The following is an 18,400-nucleotide window of genomic DNA, read 5'->3' on the forward strand; positions in this document are numbered from 1 at the left end:
TGAAGTTTAACTTTGATATTTTTTTGGTGAAACACTCTAAAATTCGATCTATAGCAAACATATGAGTTTTAAGTCCGCAACCTAAAATTATTTTCGACGGTAAACAATGTCTTATATCCAATTTAGCAAATTGACCTTTTTTGTTTAGCATACTACTTCTAGACAACACAGTTGCAGCTACAAGAAGGACAAAATAAGTTCTAAGCTTTGCTCAAACATCTTGATTTGATCCCTAATACTAGTCCTTCTATTCGAACTGGGCTAATAGTCTGGCATATGATTCTGATCTAGCACTTTACTCAGGCCTTAGGTTCCCTTAATACAAATTTAAATAATTGATAAATCAATTAAGCAGGCTGCATGATCTACTAGGAAAAATATGATCCTTCTTATTGTGATTATCAACAATCAACACTAACCTAATATTCTGATGCAGAATTCATTCACAAGGGTGCTTAATGAGAAGTTAAAAGTAGAGATGTCCAATATGTTTGTTCAAATTATCTATTGCATGTATGGTATATACACGAAATGGATAATAAATCCAAACCTCACAGATCTTGGTTGTTTCAACAGCTAGCTGTTGATCACAGAAGAGAAGTAAAGACACTATGGCCTGTACCAAAGAAATCGTATGGTTTCAGTTTTTGTGACAATAGTAATAGAAAATTGCACTGTAAGGTGTTGAGAGCATAGTTCAGCGATAAGAGGGTGGCTGAAATTTCCATGTAGTGGAAGAGAATCCTGATGATGCTGCTGTAGATAACAACGGCAAGGGGTTGACCACACCAAGGTTGTTTCTTTGCCATTCCCAGTTAGAGATTCCATGTGAAGGAACAACTTGGGCTTCCATATTCTTCATTGCTGTCAACTGTTAACAGAAAGATATGTCCATCAATGAAGATCAATGAATATTCATATTTAAATTTTGTGGTTATGGTTGTAGGAAATCTCTGTTGGTCAAGGTTTTGTAACTCCTGCAATTAAAGACATAAGCTAGCAGTTTATCTTGTTGATTTTTTAAATGAGATGCGTCACCTCATGGCCTGGTGCCAAACCAGAATGATTAACAGGCCAGGAGGGAATATAGTGGGGAGTTTCTCTACCAGAAGGAGCAGGAGCAAGGGTCTCAACCTAAATACAAGAAACATAGTTGGGGACATTAGCTCTAGAGATTATAATGAAATTTGTAAATCACATAGCACTTGAGCTGGATAACACGAACTTGGAACAATAAATTCAAGACTATTTCTGGGAAAAATAATCTAGAACAGGTTACCTTGGATCTTTTTGCACCAGACAAGTGATATGATGGATCATGGAGGCAAATATTCCTAACACCGTCATTTCCTCTTTGATTATTGGAGGGAGGAGAAATCCAGAGGCCAAGGTCCAGATTATGGTGTGCATCTGCAGAGTCTGCCCATATAAAGGAGCACACATTGTAGAACTTTTGACGTAGAAACTATTCACACCAAGAAACATTATAGATAGCAAAACTAAATTTCTGTACCCTGATTATTGTTTGCCACACAAAAATTACCACCATAAGTGCTGGGCTTTGAATTTGTCGCTGCTGCAGTTGCATTACATTCAACAGCTGCTTGATTACAAGCCCTGGATCAGAAATTGAACATGCATATTTTGTTGGAGTAGGAGATAAATAGATAAAGCTCTAGACCTTAAGTCACAAGCAATATCAACTTATATGGCAAGATACTGCAGATCCTATCTGACTACCATTATTTACTATACAGATACCTTTCATCAAGCAGTGTAATCATGTACATGCATAGATAACAACTAACAAGAGCAATTACAAGATGCATGCAGGTTTAGTGTCCATAATGCTACCATTAGATTATAGGTGCACATCACATATGCAACAAAATGTTAGACAGGCTAGTTCAAAGGAAAGTAAGAAACATATAGTTATAATTTCAGTAGCAGTAAACTCACTGTTTCCCAAGAAACTGATCCATTTGAGTTCCCCATCGACCATTTTTATGCAAAGTTACTCCTCTGTATTTTGAGCTACCCCTAGACAATCCATTGCTCTGGCGACGAAGTATCTGGACAAACTCTTCTTTCGTCATGTCCTTTGTCTACAAATAAATTTCAGCCGTGACATATATACCCAAATTAGATTTTATAAGACAAATAAATAATCCATCAGAAGCTGTGATATATTAAGAGAATCACCTGTTTAAGATCATCATCATAGTCAGTAGCACTAAAATTAATATCAGCATCAGGCCCCCGGAACTTAACAGCAGCCCGATCATAAGCCCTTTGCCAAGAAATCCACAGAACTCAAAACACTAGAAAAATTTTAACTAATACAAAATGTAGCTATAGAACTTGGTTTGTAAATAAACTCAAACCTAGCTGCAGCATGAGCAGTGTCAAATCCACCTAAAACAAATCAAGCACACAAAGCACCATCAGCTTAACGGTAAAAGCCCCTTACTGAACACAAAACTTATAACCGTTTTAAATCAAATTGCATACCTAAATAAACTTGCTTTCCGCAATCCCTGTTATATAAAAACCAAACACACTAACACACATCAGCAATTATTTCAGCAATAATTCAATAGATTCCAATGCAAAATAACATTCATCTCAAAAATTAAACAATAAGTCAGAAAGTCTCAACATATCTATATATATACACCACACACACAGATTGCAGCTAGTCTGCTCCGTTAATATCAGTATACACACACACACATTGCAGAGAGTCTCTCTCTCCCTCCCTCCCTCCCTCCCTCCCTCCCTCTCTCTCTCTCTCTCTCTCCCTCTCTCCCTATCTATCTCCCTATCTATCTCTATCCCCCCTCCCCCTCAGTACTGTGCGGTTCTCTCCCTCAATAGTGTAAACTGCTTAGCGAAATTACACACACAAAGTGCGGTTGACTAATAGACACATTCAAATAAACTATACACAGCTGACAGCTCGTTATCATAATCTTCTACACATACACGTGCTCACTTAACTTATAAAAAATAATCACAAAAACAGAAATAATTAAATACACACACATTTCACAAAATCAAAACACACACATTCCCTATACATCATACCAGATATGTGACTCCCAGCGACCAGTCCTTCGATAAAACGTCACGCCACGATACTGGGAGCTCCTCGACCGCGGTCCTCTCCGACTCTTCTTCATCCTCGCCACCGGAACCTCCTCCGTCACCGCCGCCTTCCGATCCTCAAAAACTCTCATCATTCTACTCTCTCCACCGCTAACCGACAAATTCAACCACCGCGACTCAATCTCATCACTCATCTTCTCCATCTCATCTCCTTTCTCCGGAAACAGCTGCCTCGTGATCAACTCCACCGATCTCACGGACTTCAATTCGCGTCTCTCGAAGTTACAGCACGACTCTCCGGTGTTCTCGCCGATGTTCTCTCCCGGAGCTTCTTCGGCGACGTTGAACACCGAGGAGATTGAAGTGCCGGAGTCCTGCCGGCGCGGCGTGCTCGATAAGAACAAGTGATGATGACGATGATCCTCCACTTCATCGCAATTCGAGTCGGTTGAGAGCTCGTGAGTTGCCTCGTTGACATTGAGATCGAACATCTCTGCGCGATGTATTCGCATAGACTTGTGTATGTATAGGTGTATAGAACTGAAGACGTAGAACAGAAAAGCACATACACTGTGTGAAACAGAGAGAGAGGGAGGGAGGGAGGGAGATAGAGAGAGAGAGAGAGGGGGAGAGAGAGAGATAGAGAGAGAGATGGGACGTGAAAAATGTGATTGGAGCCTAAAGAAGGAAGAGGATCTAAAAAGATACTCCCTCCGTCCCAAAAAGAGTGAGCTGGTTTGACTTTCACGGAGATTAAGAAAAATGTAGTAAGTTTAGTTGAAAAGTGGGTAAAATGGTGGGACCTACCAATATTTAATAATAGATTTGAGATAGTGGAGGAAGATAGTGGGTGTAATAGTGTTTATATTATTATAGAAAAGAGATAGTGGAAGAAAGTAGTGGGTGTAATAGTAGAAAGTAGTGCTCAAAAATAGTAAGTATTGTAGGTTCATTCTTTTTGGGACGTCCCAAAAAGGAATAAGGGTCACATAAAATGGGACGGAGGGAGTAGTTGGTATCAGATTTAAAAAATGAGTGTGGTTGGTTAGCTTTGTTTTTATTCTTGTATTATTTCCATTTCGAGGAAGAAAGTACCATTGTACTAGTAACATTGTTTACTCTCTTTACCTAATTCAGTAATCTATCTTCATCGTTTATATAATTAAATTTAACTAAAATGAAAAGTAATGAATTGTGATGATAATATAATTATGCAAAATTATATGGACCAACACCGCCACGCCAATGTTGGACCAATGATGAGTAGTGAAATTTAATTAAAATGAGATACAAATAATATATACAACAAAAAAGTTGATATAATACAAGATTTACCAATATCACATATGTTGTACCAAAATCTTAAGACACAAGTCATTTTTAGAAAGCTATAATTATTAATTTTCTTTAACATAAATATAGTTTTCATCTCTATATACATTAAATTTTTACACGTTTTTTAGAGTATTAACTGTATAGTAATGTTAACATCTTTAATATTTGTCTTGAATAAAAATATCAAATTTGTACATTGATCGAAAACAATAATTTTAAATATATGATTGATGCATTTAAAATTTTGTATCTAAGAATTAAACACTAAGTATTTGAATATTTGAAGAGAGAAATTAATTCTTACACAAAGTTTGGCCAGTAAGAAGAGTTAAGTATCGTTTGTAAGAATAACCCAATATCACTAAAATATTAAATTTAATCCTTCAAAGTATATTGAAAGTAAGGTTGAATAAATATTATGATAGGAAATATCCTCAAAACTAAATTTAGGAGATTATTTAGAATTTATTTTATTAAAAATGGTTGGTGAGCAAACCTTGAGGAGCAATAATGAAAGTTGATAGGACTCCACCTTTATGTCATTCTTGGAGTGTTGCAACAAAAAACCTGTACCCTACATGAGTAGGGTTCATGTCACAGCGGCACGGGCATGCCAGATTGGGCATGCCAGACTGGGTCCATTTGGCATGCTTTTTTACTAATTTTTTATATAAATAATAAAATTTATATAAATATTATATCTTATAAATATTGAAAATTTTAAATATAGTCCAACTTCATAGTTAAATATTAGATAAACTACTAATATAAGTTAGTATTGTACTAAGTTCGGTTCTTAATATTTACTAGCTTTTGTTATATTTGTAAGTGCACTTTAGTATCAATCCTGTAATGATGCAGCAATTTTTGCTATATTTAATGGAAAATGGCATGCCATTTGGGCATGCCTTTTTGTAAAATACATGCCTATAGGCATGCCAGTGAGAACTGCCGTGACATGTACCCTATACATGAGTCCTCAATCCTGATATATACACATCTCCCTTCAATTTTTTTCCTACTATTAGAACGACAATGGCGACTTTCGTCTTTTCTAGACTATGTTATAAAAGTGTTCTTATGTGAGCCGGAAATCTGATCTGCAATTACGTAGATTTTTAGGATGCATGATCTCTCATTTCATTGTCGAGGATAATCATGCTTAATATAATAGAGGGAGAGTTTTTTGAAAAACAAGAGTCATGTTGGGAGAGTGTTTATTTAACACAGTGATTTGGAATTAAAAAAAATTCTTTGTAGATTTGAATGAGATATACTTACATTTTTATGAAAGTGGAAAATTACAATATAATCCAAGAACAAGTCCAAGAAAGTATGTCATAAATTAAAATTTAAGAAAGACATTTAAATTAAATGATGTTTCCCAAGACATCTAAAAAGTGTTTGAGACATCAGAATGCATACCCTCAAACATTTCTATCAACATAAAATTAGATTCTTTTCATTTCAACATAATTATCTTCTCTCTTTTTATTTCTCTACAATAATAATTCAAATATATTATTATTTTACTAAAAAGACATAATAATAAGATATATTGTTGGAGTTAATATATTAAAATATGTTTTGATCACCAAGACACTCTTTTTTCTTATACTTACATACATTTGCTAGATCATTATTGAAGTTGCTCTGATATATAAGTTCTTGTAATAAAGAACAATTTTTGATTGTTAGATTCTAAAATTTACATAAAAGGATACATAAAAATTATTTAAATTATACATTTTTATAAATCGAAGATTTTTTGAATAATATTTTTAATTTAACTATGTAACCTTAGTTAAAATGATACTCCCTCTGTCCCATTTAATTGTATACGTTTCTTTTCAACTGCTCGACACGCATTTCAATGCTCTTATAAAATATAGTTCCGTAACTTATTTTTGATTTTTTTTTTCTGAATAAAAATATAACATCCAAACTTTAATTCAGAAAAAGAAAATTTTAAAAATAAATTACACAACTACATTTTATAAGAGCATTAAAGTCCGTGCCACGTCCCCGTCCCCAATGTATGATATTCAGGGGGCGGAGGGAGTAATAAATGCAAGGAGAAAGCGGTTAAATAGTGGGGGTGGAATCGATTCCAAAGGCAACAGAAGAGAAGAGAAACCAGCTGTGGGAGATACTACTCATACAGTACGTTGACGAGAAAGAATCTTCTTCCTTCACTAGTAGAGTATTTCAAATCAATATCAACCAACTTGGGACCTCTCTTTTTGCGTTACACTACATTCTACCTTAAATTTCCTTTCTTCTTCACTCTTCTTCTTCTTTCCTGGCACCATTTCTTTGCTCACTATACATTTCTCCTTTCTTTTTTCCGCTGTACACTACTGCAACAAACACTCTTGCAAAGCCTCATCCACAGAATTGAAGAACCAACTAGGGGTTCTAGATTTTTCTTCGGCAATCTATCAATTCATTAAAAAGATCATACGCTATTTCATAATCATAAAAAGACACTTTTTGGATTATGTTGCGCCTTTTTTTGTCACAAATATTGGTATTTGTATCTGTGGTCCAATATTCTAACATACATATGTCTGAATTTTAAATAACGATATTAAATTTTAAATAATAAAAATGGATTATGTTTGCGCTTTTATTTGTCACAAATATTAATATTTGTATCCGTGGTTCAATTATCTGACACATATATGTCTGAATGAATTTTTAATAATGATATTAAATTTTAAATAGTAAAAATATTTGATCCACTCTAAAAAAATCGTTCACTTGCATTTGAATTGATAACTTATTTCCATTTCTAAAACCGAAACTGAGCGTGCAAGAAACGGGTTGCCATTAACAATGAACAAAATCGTACATTTCTCGTGGAAACTTCCCCATCTTCAATCAAAGTCAAGAAGTGTTGATTTGTGTCACGTGATAAACATGATCAAAAGATATTTACATGGCAGAAGACTATCACCTGTAACTATCGTGAATAAGTAATCAGTCGTTAACATACAACTAAAGTACTGCTAGTGCTCATTCAGAAAGATCTCTTATCTGTATCGCTGGATAAGCTACTTGTGGGGTCCGTCTATATTTTCATTGTTTCAACTTTCTTTTCCTAAATTGTTTATCTCTGAAAAGAGACTCTGATACGGATTTTAATATTTTTATAAAATATAATTTTATTAAGTATTTTAAATAATTTTTTTATGAGTAAAAATTTAAGAATATATTTATTATTATTATAAATTCTATTTTGTCATATTTTAAAAAATATATAAACTTATAACATACAAATTTCATATTTTATGTACTCGCTTCAAATTTCACCTCCCCGAGTTTTAATACTTGACTTCAATAACCAAAAAAAACCTCTCATAATTTTTTTAAAATTAACATTTATATACTCTAATAATAATGTTAGTTCATCAATTTTGAGAGTAGGAGAAATGAATAGAATATAATTATTAATAAGGACATTTGACATTGTTATCGAAGAAAAATAATGGAAAAGATACTATAGGTATGGTCATATGAATTATATATTAAAATTAAAATATGTATAATGAGGAAAAGAGGTGAGGTCAGATAGGAAATGAATGGTGTACAAATGTGTCGGTAGTGGGGAATGGAGTCTTTGTGGTTCCAGGAGACGTGGTCCCTTCTTCTCCTTTCCTTCCTGCTTGGACTCTTAACTCTTACTTGCTTCTTTAACTCTTTTGAGAAATTAGTTTTTATTTTATTCTAGACGAAAAGTCTAATAAAATCACAGCTGTTTTGCAGTTAAATTTTGGTACACATTATAAAGGATGAGAAAGTTGGAAGTTTTTGTTTAGAACCCAACGAGAAAAGAGCCATTATGTCATAAGTTTCACATGCAGGGTTGAAATATCATATTTGTAAAAAATATGGAAAATCTCACTAATTAGTATTGTATAATCCAACATTTCCATTCTCAGAAAGAATCATTACATCGTCTTGTATTTAGATTTAAAAACCACAACAAATTATAATAAGATCAACATACTAAAATAAACACTACTTGCGGAGGAATTCTTAAGTTCTCGGGGTATTGGAATCTCACCAATGATTGCGTTATTCAAGCCAACATTCTCGCTTCCGCTTCGTCCACTACCGCTCGCGCGGGTGCTTTCCTCTAAGGTGGAAAGCTCCTCTACCGATGTATTTTTACATCCCATAACTTCGGCAGATCGCTTTGCTCCGTGTATTTTCGGCGTAAGAGCGCTCGATCAGTGAGCTATTACGCATTCTTTGAACGTAATTTTACGATTTCATTAGATAATGATATATTGAAACATTTTTTCAAACTATAATATTTGAGACATTTTAACGAACAAGGTCATAATATTATATATAAGCATACAATTCATATTACAAATTTGAAAATGAATGAAAGATAAGAAATGGAGAACAATCATACAAGGAGTATGGAGAGTTAAATATTTTATAACATTTAACTGGGTTAAGAATTTAGATACCAAATATTTCTCCTTTTTTTTCTAATTATTTTGAAACTAACTTCTTTATTTGAGTTAACCATCAAAACAAGATTGATACTCCCTCCGTCCCAGCCAATTCTTTACGTTTGGTTTGGGCACGGAGGTTAAGAAATATGTATAAAGTAGTGGAAAAGAGAAAGAAAAGTGGGTGAAGTGGCGGGACCCATCAATTTTTAATGTATAAAAGAGAGATAGTGGAGTAAAAGTAGTGTGAAAAGGGAGTAAAAGTAGTGTGAAAAGGAAGGAAAAGTTGAGAAGTGGTGGGACCCATTTACTATTTTTGGTAAATTTTGAAATGTAAAGAATTGGATGGGACATCCTAAAATGGAAACTGTAAAGAATCTGGTGGGACAGAGGGAGTATAATCTTTAAGAGCATCCCAGCGCGAGCCTGTTTGGCGCCTGGGGACGCGTGAAATGGGAACTGGCTCTGACAACAGCGCTGCAGCAACAGGAAAAAAGCGGTCCGGCTTGGCGCAGTGGGCTCGGCCCGAAAGGAAGAAAAGAGAATTTTGCAGGTGCTTTCTGTGTTTGTACAGGTTTTTAAGATTATATATATACACGGTGAGTTAACTTTTAACGTTAATATATTAATGAGCAAACTTCAGAGTTGTGGCCAAAGTTTACATCGATTTTCAAAACGTTGGCCAGAGTTCCAAATTCTCAAAAAGATGGCCAAACTTTGGCTTCACTTTTTAAAAGTGTCGCTCCCGTTAAATGTCACTAACGGGAGCCACATTTTTGAAAAGCGGACCAAAATTTGGCCACTTTTTTGAGAATTTGAAACTCATTTTTACCTTTCTATTCGTTCCAAATTCTCAGAAAAGTGGCCAAACTTTGGTCTGCTTTTCAAAAATGTGGCTGCCGTTAGGCTCCCGTTATTGACATTTAACGGGAGCCATACTTTTAAAAAGCGGAGCCAAAGTTTGTCCATCTTTTTGAGAATTTGAAATTCTGGCCAACTTTTTAAAAATCGGTATAAACTTTGGCCACAACTTTGAAGTTTTCTATATTAAATCAAATATAATATTTTGTAATGTTAAATCAAATATAATATTTTTGTAATGTTCTTTTTCCGAATTATGTAATATATTTTAATTATGAATCAAATATAATATTTTTATTGAAGTTAAATATTTTTTAATATGTTCATATTTTTTATTTATTTAAATTAAGTATAATTATATAATCATAAGACTTTTGTAATTATATTATAAATTGAAACAAATATTATATAAAGAAATATAAGATTTGACGGGACCCATTTGTAAGTGGAAGTGGGCTTCTGCATTGGAGTAGTGTGACCACTTTTTTTTAAAGTCCACTTGATGCTTATGTGGCATTAAAAATGACCCACATGTAAGTGGACTTGGGCTCCCCCACTGGGATGCTCGAACCATCTAACCATCTTCTGATTCATCACCATCCACAGCCTTTCTTCTTTGGTCAAAACCTTCCCTTATGCTATGAGAAACTCAAAATGATCTTATTTATAGTCAAAATCATTACTGCACTTTCCCTTGTTTCAGTTTTTGACACTTACTAGAAAAATGACAAGTTATTCCATACTTTCGATCAGTATTCGAAATTAGATCTATGAAACGGATTTTTCCCTTATATGTGATCTTTAATGAATGACTTGGCAGCTACAATATTATCGTGAACTTGAGTTCTGAAATTTTATTGACGAGAAACTAAGTGCTCATCCAGCTCATCTTGGTATTTTTACATGGTGTAGTTTATATAGTGTCTACTATCTATTCATCTTGTCCACCTTTTTATGAGCCACAAGTGTAATAAACTTCTTCTTATTTTTTTTATTTATTTTTTTTGCTATCGCTTCCACTAGAACTCAACTTAAAGGTTTTTAGAAAGTTATATAATTTCTCCGAATTTATTGTAGTATTTTTATAAATGTCTCCTGAAAATTGTCATGAGTTTCAACTGTTTTGGATAAGAATCTTAAGAACTTCAAAAATATGAGTATTTTTTGTCGATCACACCCTTTCATGTAGATTAATATTATTCAATAATTTCTGGAATTCACAATATTTATAATAAAGTATCCAAATTGTCATAAAATATAATAAATTATTCCACCGTGGGTTTTTAGATATTCGAAAAAAAAATATAGACACTATCACGGGATTAACTAAATACTTGTTATTGCTTAAAAAAAAAACTAAATACTTGATAACTTACGTGTCTATAATTTTTATTTGTAATATCTTTCAAACCAGTGATTTTATACGCTTAAAGATACTCTAAATAAATAATAAATTACAATCAAAAGTCAAAACATGAGATAATTGCTGAAAGATAAATTATGTATTAATACCAGTTAAATATTCAAAAAAACAATCTCGGCGTATATACATAAGCACCGGATAAACACACTACCGCACATTTACAGGATGATTATGAGTTATGACCCCTGTTTTTTTTTATCCATCATATATAATTATCATTGTTCTGTTTATAAAATTTATCTCTTGTATATTTCTATAATGATGAAATTTTCACCTTCCATTCTCCTAGCCAATTAAAAGGTGGTTCTCATTTCATCAGCAACAAGACAATAAAACTTAAAGGACCAACATGAATCAAGCCTCACCACTGGACCTTAACAGAAACAATCTCGCCTCTCAATATATAAGTACATTTTTGTAGATGCTGATCAACAAACAAAACACATTAGCATCGTAAAGATCCCCAGAACATGGCAGCTCTTGTATCCAACAAAACAATAATGATTGTGACGGCCCTTGCGCTGTTGATCGCAAACATAGTGGTCATGGCCGCTGCAGCGAATCAACAGCAGTCCGGGGAAAATTCTTTTAAGGTCGGACCACCTCTCTATAGGGCCTCTAGGAATTAAGAACTCGGGATACGGCTTTGCAGGAAGAATGTATACACATGCATATAAATATGTACATTGATTCGTAAATTTGTGTGTTCTTTTTTATCACTATTTGTTCAGCTATCTGAATTTCATTGTAGAGGAAATGAAATGCAGATGGTGTTTTTTTTTGTTGATTTGGTACCACAATTGGCTTGATGTTTTTGTTTCTGTTTGGGCTTAATAGAAACAAATGTGTATTTGAGAAATTTGTATGAATTAATTGGCTATTATTAAATCAGACAAAATTTGAGATTATAATGATATTTAGCATAATTTTCAGTAGATTGTGATGGCTTTACTATTTCCTGGAAATTAAATTAAACATAATTTTGTTGACAATATGCAGTTATGCACTGTGTAAATGACTTGAGGAAATTTTGGTTGCAAATATATGGAATATGGATCAGGGTTGCGGTGTTTAAGGTTCTGTCATATATTTCATGTGTGTTTTTCTTTCGTTTCGTGTACATGATAAGCAATTGGGATAATTCCGTGTAATTTCATATCGTGTCGTGTTTTGAGATAATTGTGTCTATGATTACATTTCATGTTAAGACCAAACGACACGAACGAATTGCCCGATCTACAAAAAACATAGAAACACGCAAACTTACGAACAAAACCACCAAGACACATGACTCAAACTGCCAATATGCAGTCATCAGTCAATAAGAAGCAAGTCCCTGTATAACCTCTTGAAAAATTGTAAAATTTAGAAGAGGAAACTGTCTCCATTAAAGCACTGACATTAACCGCTTAAAGCATAATCACTTTGAAATTTAGCAATTACTGCATCATGTAGATTTTTTGACAAATATCGTGACGAAAAGATAATTAAGCAAAAGATTCACAAAAAGATGATCAGACAGTGATAAAACACAGAGATAACAATGTAGGCCACATTGTTTCCTATATTGCGTAACTACGAAAAACAAGGAAATCAATAGCAATAATACTGGAACTTGGAACCTATCTTATCTGCTTTGTTGTGTTTTTAAACCAAACTCTTCTTAGATCGCCACTGGACCTCCATTATACCTATTCGAATCAATCTAACTAGATAAATGGACACCATCTCCACCTGGGGAAAAAAATCCAAGTGAGAACTATATGATATGCCTGTCCAATATACAGAATGAGTAAGAGACACAGAATTTGCAATGACGCCTCAACCCAAAAACAAGATCAAAAACAAATAAAAAGCTGATTTATAAGGAATTTGTTTGGTATTTAGGTCATAATATCAACTTGACTTTACATTATTACATACAGCATGCCGAGGATCTTTGCGGATATCAAAGGTTAGTGAGTGGAAACACAGAGATGGAATAGAATAGAAAATAAACAGAGAGAGAGAGAGAATATTAAAGGAGATTTGATTCGTTAATTATCATTTGCATAGCCATTACATACCTACACCAAGATAGTTCCATCACACACCTATTACAAAACTCGAGTGTAATGTTGATAACCACTGATAATTTAAGATGCGCCTAACTTGCTGGAGAAAATATAACGGAAAAATCCCAGTACAGGGTTCAATTTGAAGATCTACTTGTTTTAATATGCCCCATCTTTCTGCCAAGAAGCTTCAGCTAGATTATTGAGTCTTCTACTCACTTGAAAATTTAGTTGCACTGCACGAACACTAATTGCTTCTAAGTGCAACACAACAAATTTGTTTAAATTAGAAGTTGATTCCTATTGTCTTACTGAAGTATGAGTTAAACTATATTATAAAAAAAAAGCATCATTACAGTGCTTTTAGTTTTGCTTATTTTCTGCTCATTATCTGATTATTAATGTTCATTTCTTGTGATTTTGTAATTCTGAAATTTGTTTGAAACATAGGTTGCAGCAAAAAGTAGAAGACAGGCAGTAAATGAATGGGTCTCAATATCGTGGAAGACAGCGATGATAAGGTAATTTTGATATGTTCAATGGATAGTGAATAAGGCGTTGTAATAGGTTAGTTTATAAATGTTTTGTTACTGTTTATTGTACGGCCGTACGGGAAGTACTTGTTTTAGATCCTGATTTGGCTAAAGGCTACCTTGATCGAATTCAAGACCGGACTAAAGGGTGGAGATGTTCTTACGACTAAGCATTTAGACCAGAATCGAAGAATCTGGTTTGATTCTGAACTGATTATGTTTTTTCACCCTTTTTTATTCGTGCTAAAGTTTGTAGGGTGTAAGGTTTATATCTGATGACATTGTGTAAAAAAATTTAAGTGTAATAGATTGCTGTTTCTAGCTCTTGTTATATGGATGATTCAATGTAAACTTTTGGTTTGTCAAATCACATGCTCTGGACTAGTTTAATCATAATTTATGTTTCTTGGAACGGGTGACACATCCTCCTTTGATGCTAAGAATAAGGTTATGGAACAGCTTATCTTCTCCAATTAACCCTTACTCTGAAAATTCGGATCAATTCTAATCTGTGTCGCAAACATGCTTGTCAATTAAACTACTACTCTGGTCCTTACTCCCAATGATTATGTTTTTTATGTTTTAGGTTCCCTGCACCTAATATTGTATCTAAATCTATGAGATGTAGCCAGAAATACGTCAACGTTTAATGAGTTCATAACTTACCAAAAATATTTGGAAATTGTAGACCCAAACAATTTACCAAAAAATAATTGAAATTCTAGACGACAATGAAACTATCCCTGAACATATTCGACGGTACATGTTTGATGATCAGAAGTCAGAACATATGCACAAGACATATACTATATGGCATTTGATATTATTGAGTGTTTACAGTTTCTTTACAAATCTATGGCCCATTAAATTGACTATCCACTTCAATCTAGGATGTCTAAATGAGAAATATTTCTTCTACAGTTTCAGGAGTCATTCAAGGCCTCAACGCTACGATTAGGTAACTGAAATTCTATCAAACAATTATTGCCTGTCCTTGGGCTTTTAACACCACAGAACTACTATAGGAAATGGTCATAATATCCATATTTATGTCTTTGCTTTGAAAAAATAGAAACGTAACGAAAGATATCAATATAAGGTTAATATTTGCAATTCCTAATAAAGCAAATCATATGTCTGGATTTCATATATTGTGTTAAAAAGTAATCCTCCTGCACCAATTAACCTTATTCCGGTGCTTATTCTTTCAACTTGTAACTAAAAGTTAAATTTCTATTGCATTATTGACAATTTAAGCTAAACTATATCACAAAAAACGCATTATTGCGGCGACCACAATAGAGTAGGAAAAATAAGAGAAGCATTCAAATCATTCATCTTTTTCGCTTAATTTGAATTACCTGTGGCACGAGAGAGTTTCACTTTTTAGTCTTCTTCTTTGCGACTGCAGAATTGTCCTTTTTAGGTCTGCGTTTCCGAGTAAAAGCAAACTCTCCAAACTTGTGACCGACCTTCCCTTCAGTAATTTTACATTTAACATGAGTTTTCCCATTGTAGATCCTCACGAAGGAATCAACAAATTCCGGCAAAATAGTGGACCTTCGCGACCAAATCTTCCTGTTTGCCAGTTTTCCCCCCTTCTGCATCATTTTCATAAGAAAGGCATCGACAAACGGCTCCTTCCACACCGATCGCGGTCCCCTCACAATTTCACTACTTGCTTGGTCCGCAAGTCCGTTATCCTAAAATCATAACCATCATTAACAACCACTAACCAGTACCTCAACACACATACAAACAGTGCCTTGAAAAAGCGGGAATCAGACTTGATCAGTAAACACATTTAAATCAGTAATCAATTAAATTGATCGAAGATTAATCGAATGATTAATTGAATAATCAGAGATTGAATCAGTTCGGCGAGCCGCAGAACAGAAATTAATCGACTAATCACCGACTTTTAAAACAGTGCATACAAACAGCTATCGGTAGTATAAATTGCATAGCTAAATCGAAAACAGACACATAATCATCCTATAGATACATATATAGATACAATTAAGGAAGAATAGAAAAGAGGGGGAGAGGAACATACAGATAAGTAGTTTTGAGATTGAAAAAAGATGGGCTGCTTGGGTTGGTAGCAGAGAGTGCGGCGGAAGAGATTAGTGGGATTTAGGGTTTGTAATCGGCCACTCAGATGCGCCATCAGTTTAGTGCTACTGCCTGCCATTGTTACACACACCGAATGAGAAACTATTAGGAAATTTGTACTGTGCTGAGCTTTCTTCTGAGTTCTTCCCCCATAGGCTTACTAGGGCGGATGTCCGGTTTTAATATATTTAATTTATTAAATATTAATTATGAAATTTCAGATATATAATTTTAATTATATTTACGTTTACTATTTACACGCATTTTGAGCCTCTTACAAAATATAGTTTCATAACTTCTTTAAAATAAAAATTTTTTTGAATAAAATTTCAAACATCAAATTTTTATTTGGGGAAAAAGATTTATGAAACTATATTTTAAATGAGTCTTAAAAAAAATGCCAAAAAATAACGTGAAAAATGATGGGGGACAGAGGGAGTAATATTTACTATATAAGAAAATATGTATGTAATTAATATATATATCGATGTAAATAAAATAAGACCTTCGATAGATAAAAAAAATTAAAAGATTCAAATATTTTAATTCGAATCAGAAAATAGAAAGAATTGACAGGAGTTGTAATTAAAAAGTGAATATTGCTAAGAGAGAATGATCAGAAGAGGATGAGTTAATATAATTTAGGATAGGGAAAAAACCAACATTAAATTTTATTCAGAAAAAATAAAATAAAATAATTTTTGAAATTTTTTGGAGTCTCAAAATGCGTGTCCAACTCTCGTCCTTCAAGGTAAACTACCTAGGACACTACATAAAGATATAGACACATATCAGATCGCCATTATATTGCAGACTAACACTATATTTTAATAATACTAAAAAAATAACATAGTGTTAATAATCAAATCCGAACCTAACGTTAGTGGCAAAAAAAAGTCCGAACCTAACATTAGTGACAAAAAAGAAAAAAATTATAGTTCAGTGGTAGGTTTCTAAACAAATAATAAGTTGGGTGGCAAAAAAATCTATTTTCCCTTTAGGATATGGTGGTTTATATTCATTAGTACTTATATTTTAAAAATGATATATTATTATTATTTTAAATTGTTATAAGTAATATATATTATTTTAATATGATATCAGATGATACAAAATACTACCACGGGTTTACGTAGGTATGAAGTGATTGACTATATTTCTGTGAGAAAACTCGGGGAAAAATATCAAATTGGTGTCTCGTTCCATTCAAATATATCAGTTAAACCACAACTTTCCAGTTTGACTCATATTAGTCACCAAACTCGCTCTTTGTTCTGCCCGTTAAAAAATTTTAACGGTGAAAGAATGACCTGCACTGCTTGCTGATGTGGATGATGAGACACAACCCAGCCTCAGTAACACCTTTAAACCCCAGTAACAGTTGAAATCACCGAATCAACGACACACACATGTACTCTGTTTTCCTCCCACCACCGTCCAAACTTCTCCAGCCGTGTTTGAATCACACACAAACGCATATATATATATATATATATATATATATATATACATGTTTATATGGACAACCACGCACAACCTCTGTCCACTGCCATGTAAACTTGCCACTTAGCAACCACCAACAGTCCCTCAATACTACTGTTCCGATCTATCCTCGCCGAAACCCCTTCCCTCCGTCGGGTCTCCGACTATGCAATCCTTTGATTTACGGCCATCAACCGTGCTCTACCCACCCTCTCATCATTTCCTCCCTCTGTTTTCCGTCCCTCCTACCTCCGCTAGCGTCAAAGCCGCCTTCTTATTTCTCCGGCGAAAACCGCACCGCCAACCTCCAAATCAACAGCCAACCTGATTCCCAACTCAACAATCAAGATAATACATATATACACATACACGCATGCCCGTTAAAATCTTTTAAAATTTGTCTTAATCTAGTCAGCATGCCAAATCATCCCCACGTGATCGTCTTCTTATGAGTTAACGTCTATTTTAACGTTTAACGTTAAAAACAACCGTTCCGCTTGTTTGACTTTAACGGGCAGAACAAAAGAGATAGACTGGTGACTAATTTGAGTCAAACTGGAAAGTGGTGGCCGACTTGATATATTTAAATTAAACGAGTCACCAATTTAATATTTTTTCCCTAAATGTAGTGTATCGTAACTAATAGTGTAGAGGTAACCTCAATGTGATATCAAAATGACCGTAAAATTTATACCAAATGGATAATGTTACATCAAATTTGGTGTGATTTTCTTTTATAATTCTAATAATGTCTTTGTTCTTGTTAATAAACAAATTTATTCACATGATATCATAAAAAGATTCCTTTGAAAATCATGGTGTCAATGGGTTGTAATGTATTTTATGAATGACATGATTTTGACACCAAAATAATGTAGTGTCATGGGTAGAAGATGGTCTTAAAACATCTCCAACGGGATTGAGAAAAATTGATCAAATTATCTTTGTTACGTTTATTATATTTATATAAAAATTTAATATATAACAGTGGAATTATTTCTTTTGTCGGCTTTAATAGTG

The 18,400-nt window shown here is 33.7% G+C and overlaps 2 protein-coding genes across 2 annotated transcripts; both read right to left on the minus strand.

Annotated features, from left to right (window-relative positions):
- Positions 1-438: 438 nt before the first annotated feature.
- Positions 439-3,772, minus strand: LOC108216046 (ethylene-responsive transcription factor RAP2-7). The gene is made up of 9 exons (XM_017388705.2): positions 3,088-3,772; positions 2,512-2,537; positions 2,385-2,415; positions 2,203-2,290; positions 1,960-2,105; positions 1,514-1,617; positions 1,280-1,419; positions 1,039-1,134; positions 439-871 (listed from the first exon to the last, which is right to left on the minus strand). Exons 1-9 carry the CDS (start codon positions 3,618-3,620, stop codon positions 698-700), a joined length of 1,338 nt encoding a protein of 445 aa, XP_017244194.1. The 5' UTR covers positions 3,621-3,772; the 3' UTR covers positions 439-697.
- Positions 3,773-12,669: 8,897 nt separating this feature from the next.
- On the minus strand, positions 12,670-16,062 carry LOC135152412 (small ribosomal subunit protein uS19m-like). The gene is made up of 3 exons (XM_064092665.1): positions 15,840-16,062; positions 15,145-15,486; positions 12,670-12,930 (listed from the first exon to the last, which is right to left on the minus strand). Exons 1-2 carry the CDS (start codon positions 15,975-15,977, stop codon positions 15,163-15,165), a joined length of 462 nt encoding a protein of 153 aa, XP_063948735.1. The 5' UTR covers positions 15,978-16,062; the 3' UTR covers positions 12,670-12,930; positions 15,145-15,162.
- Positions 16,063-18,400: the final 2,338 nt, after the last annotated feature.

This window comes from Daucus carota, chromosome 4 (genome assembly GCF_001625215.2).
Source record: "Daucus carota subsp. sativus chromosome 4, DH1 v3.0, whole genome shotgun sequence".
Taxonomy (NCBI): Eukaryota; Viridiplantae; Streptophyta; class Magnoliopsida; order Apiales; family Apiaceae; genus Daucus; species Daucus carota.

Bases quoted from the DNA above. Each gene is read 5' to 3' on its own strand.
- LOC135152412 (XM_064092665.1), bottom strand. From the start codon at position 15,977: ATGGCAGGCAGTAGCACTAAACTGATGGCGCATCTGAGTGGCCGATTA. The intron at 15,487-15,839 runs GTATGTTCCTCT...TTATGATTTTAG, and splicing joins AATCTCAAAACTACTTATCT to GATAACGGACTTGCGGACCA.
- LOC108216046 (XM_017388705.2), bottom strand. From the start codon at position 3,620: ATGCGAATACATCGCGCAGAGATGTTCGATCTCAATGTCAACGAGGCA. The intron at 2,106-2,202 runs GTGATTCTCTTA...ATTTATTTGTAG, and splicing joins ATGATGATGATCTTAAACAG to ACAAAGGACATGACGAAAGA. The intron at 1,420-1,513 runs GTACAGAAATTT...TTATATGGGCAG, and splicing joins TGTGGCAAACAATAATCAGG to ACTCTGCAGATGCACACCAT.